The 451-nt window shown below is 46.8% G+C and overlaps 1 protein-coding gene across 5 annotated transcripts in view; it reads right to left on the reverse strand.

Moving 5' to 3' along the window:
* LOC103518000 (arginine/serine-rich coiled-coil protein 2) overlaps nt 1-451 on the reverse strand; it is a gene marked incomplete at its 5' end in the record, with an annotated part of 30700 nt that extends 30249 nt beyond the window's left edge. For all 5 annotated transcript variants that reach the window (XM_026829917.1, XM_026829918.1, XM_026829915.1 and 2 more), the window contains 1 exon segment: nt 355-451. In XM_026829917.1, coding sequence (XP_026685718.1) covers nt 355-451 — 97 coding nt within the window.

A 451-nucleotide genomic window follows, 5' to 3' on the forward strand; every position in this document is an offset into this window, starting at 1 on the left:
ACGTGAAAAACCCTCCCCCCCCCCCCCCCCCCCCCAGTCTAACCAAGGTCTTTTCGTTCATACCGTAAAGTGGGGAGCACCCAATTTACGGTACCTAGAAATCTGAAAATTCGGCAGGAATTAGGAATATTCCCAAATTCGGGGTCGAGTGGATTGGAACATATCACATGCCTTCAGGCACACTCCATTTGTCAAGGCTCTAGTTTTCCTTGCCCTTGGAATCAACTTGATTTGAAGAAACCATTTACTGATGAAAATTTGTAATGAAACAATAAGTTGGAATTCTGCATGTGAAATACCCGAGAGAGTATTTTGCCAAAATTTAAAACCTATCTCGAGTTGAGAAAATCTTACCTTTCCCGATCGCGATCGCGGTGTCTCGAGGAGCCACGCTTGGACTTGTGTTCCCGATCGTGTGAGCGATCCCTGGGCCGATCCTCATCGCACCGAT

The sequence above is a fragment of the Diaphorina citri genome, unplaced genomic scaffold (assembly GCF_000475195.1).
Source record: "Diaphorina citri unplaced genomic scaffold, Diaci psyllid genome assembly version 1.1 scaffold2034, whole genome shotgun sequence".
Classification (NCBI taxonomy): domain Eukaryota; kingdom Metazoa; phylum Arthropoda; class Insecta; order Hemiptera; family Psyllidae; genus Diaphorina; species Diaphorina citri.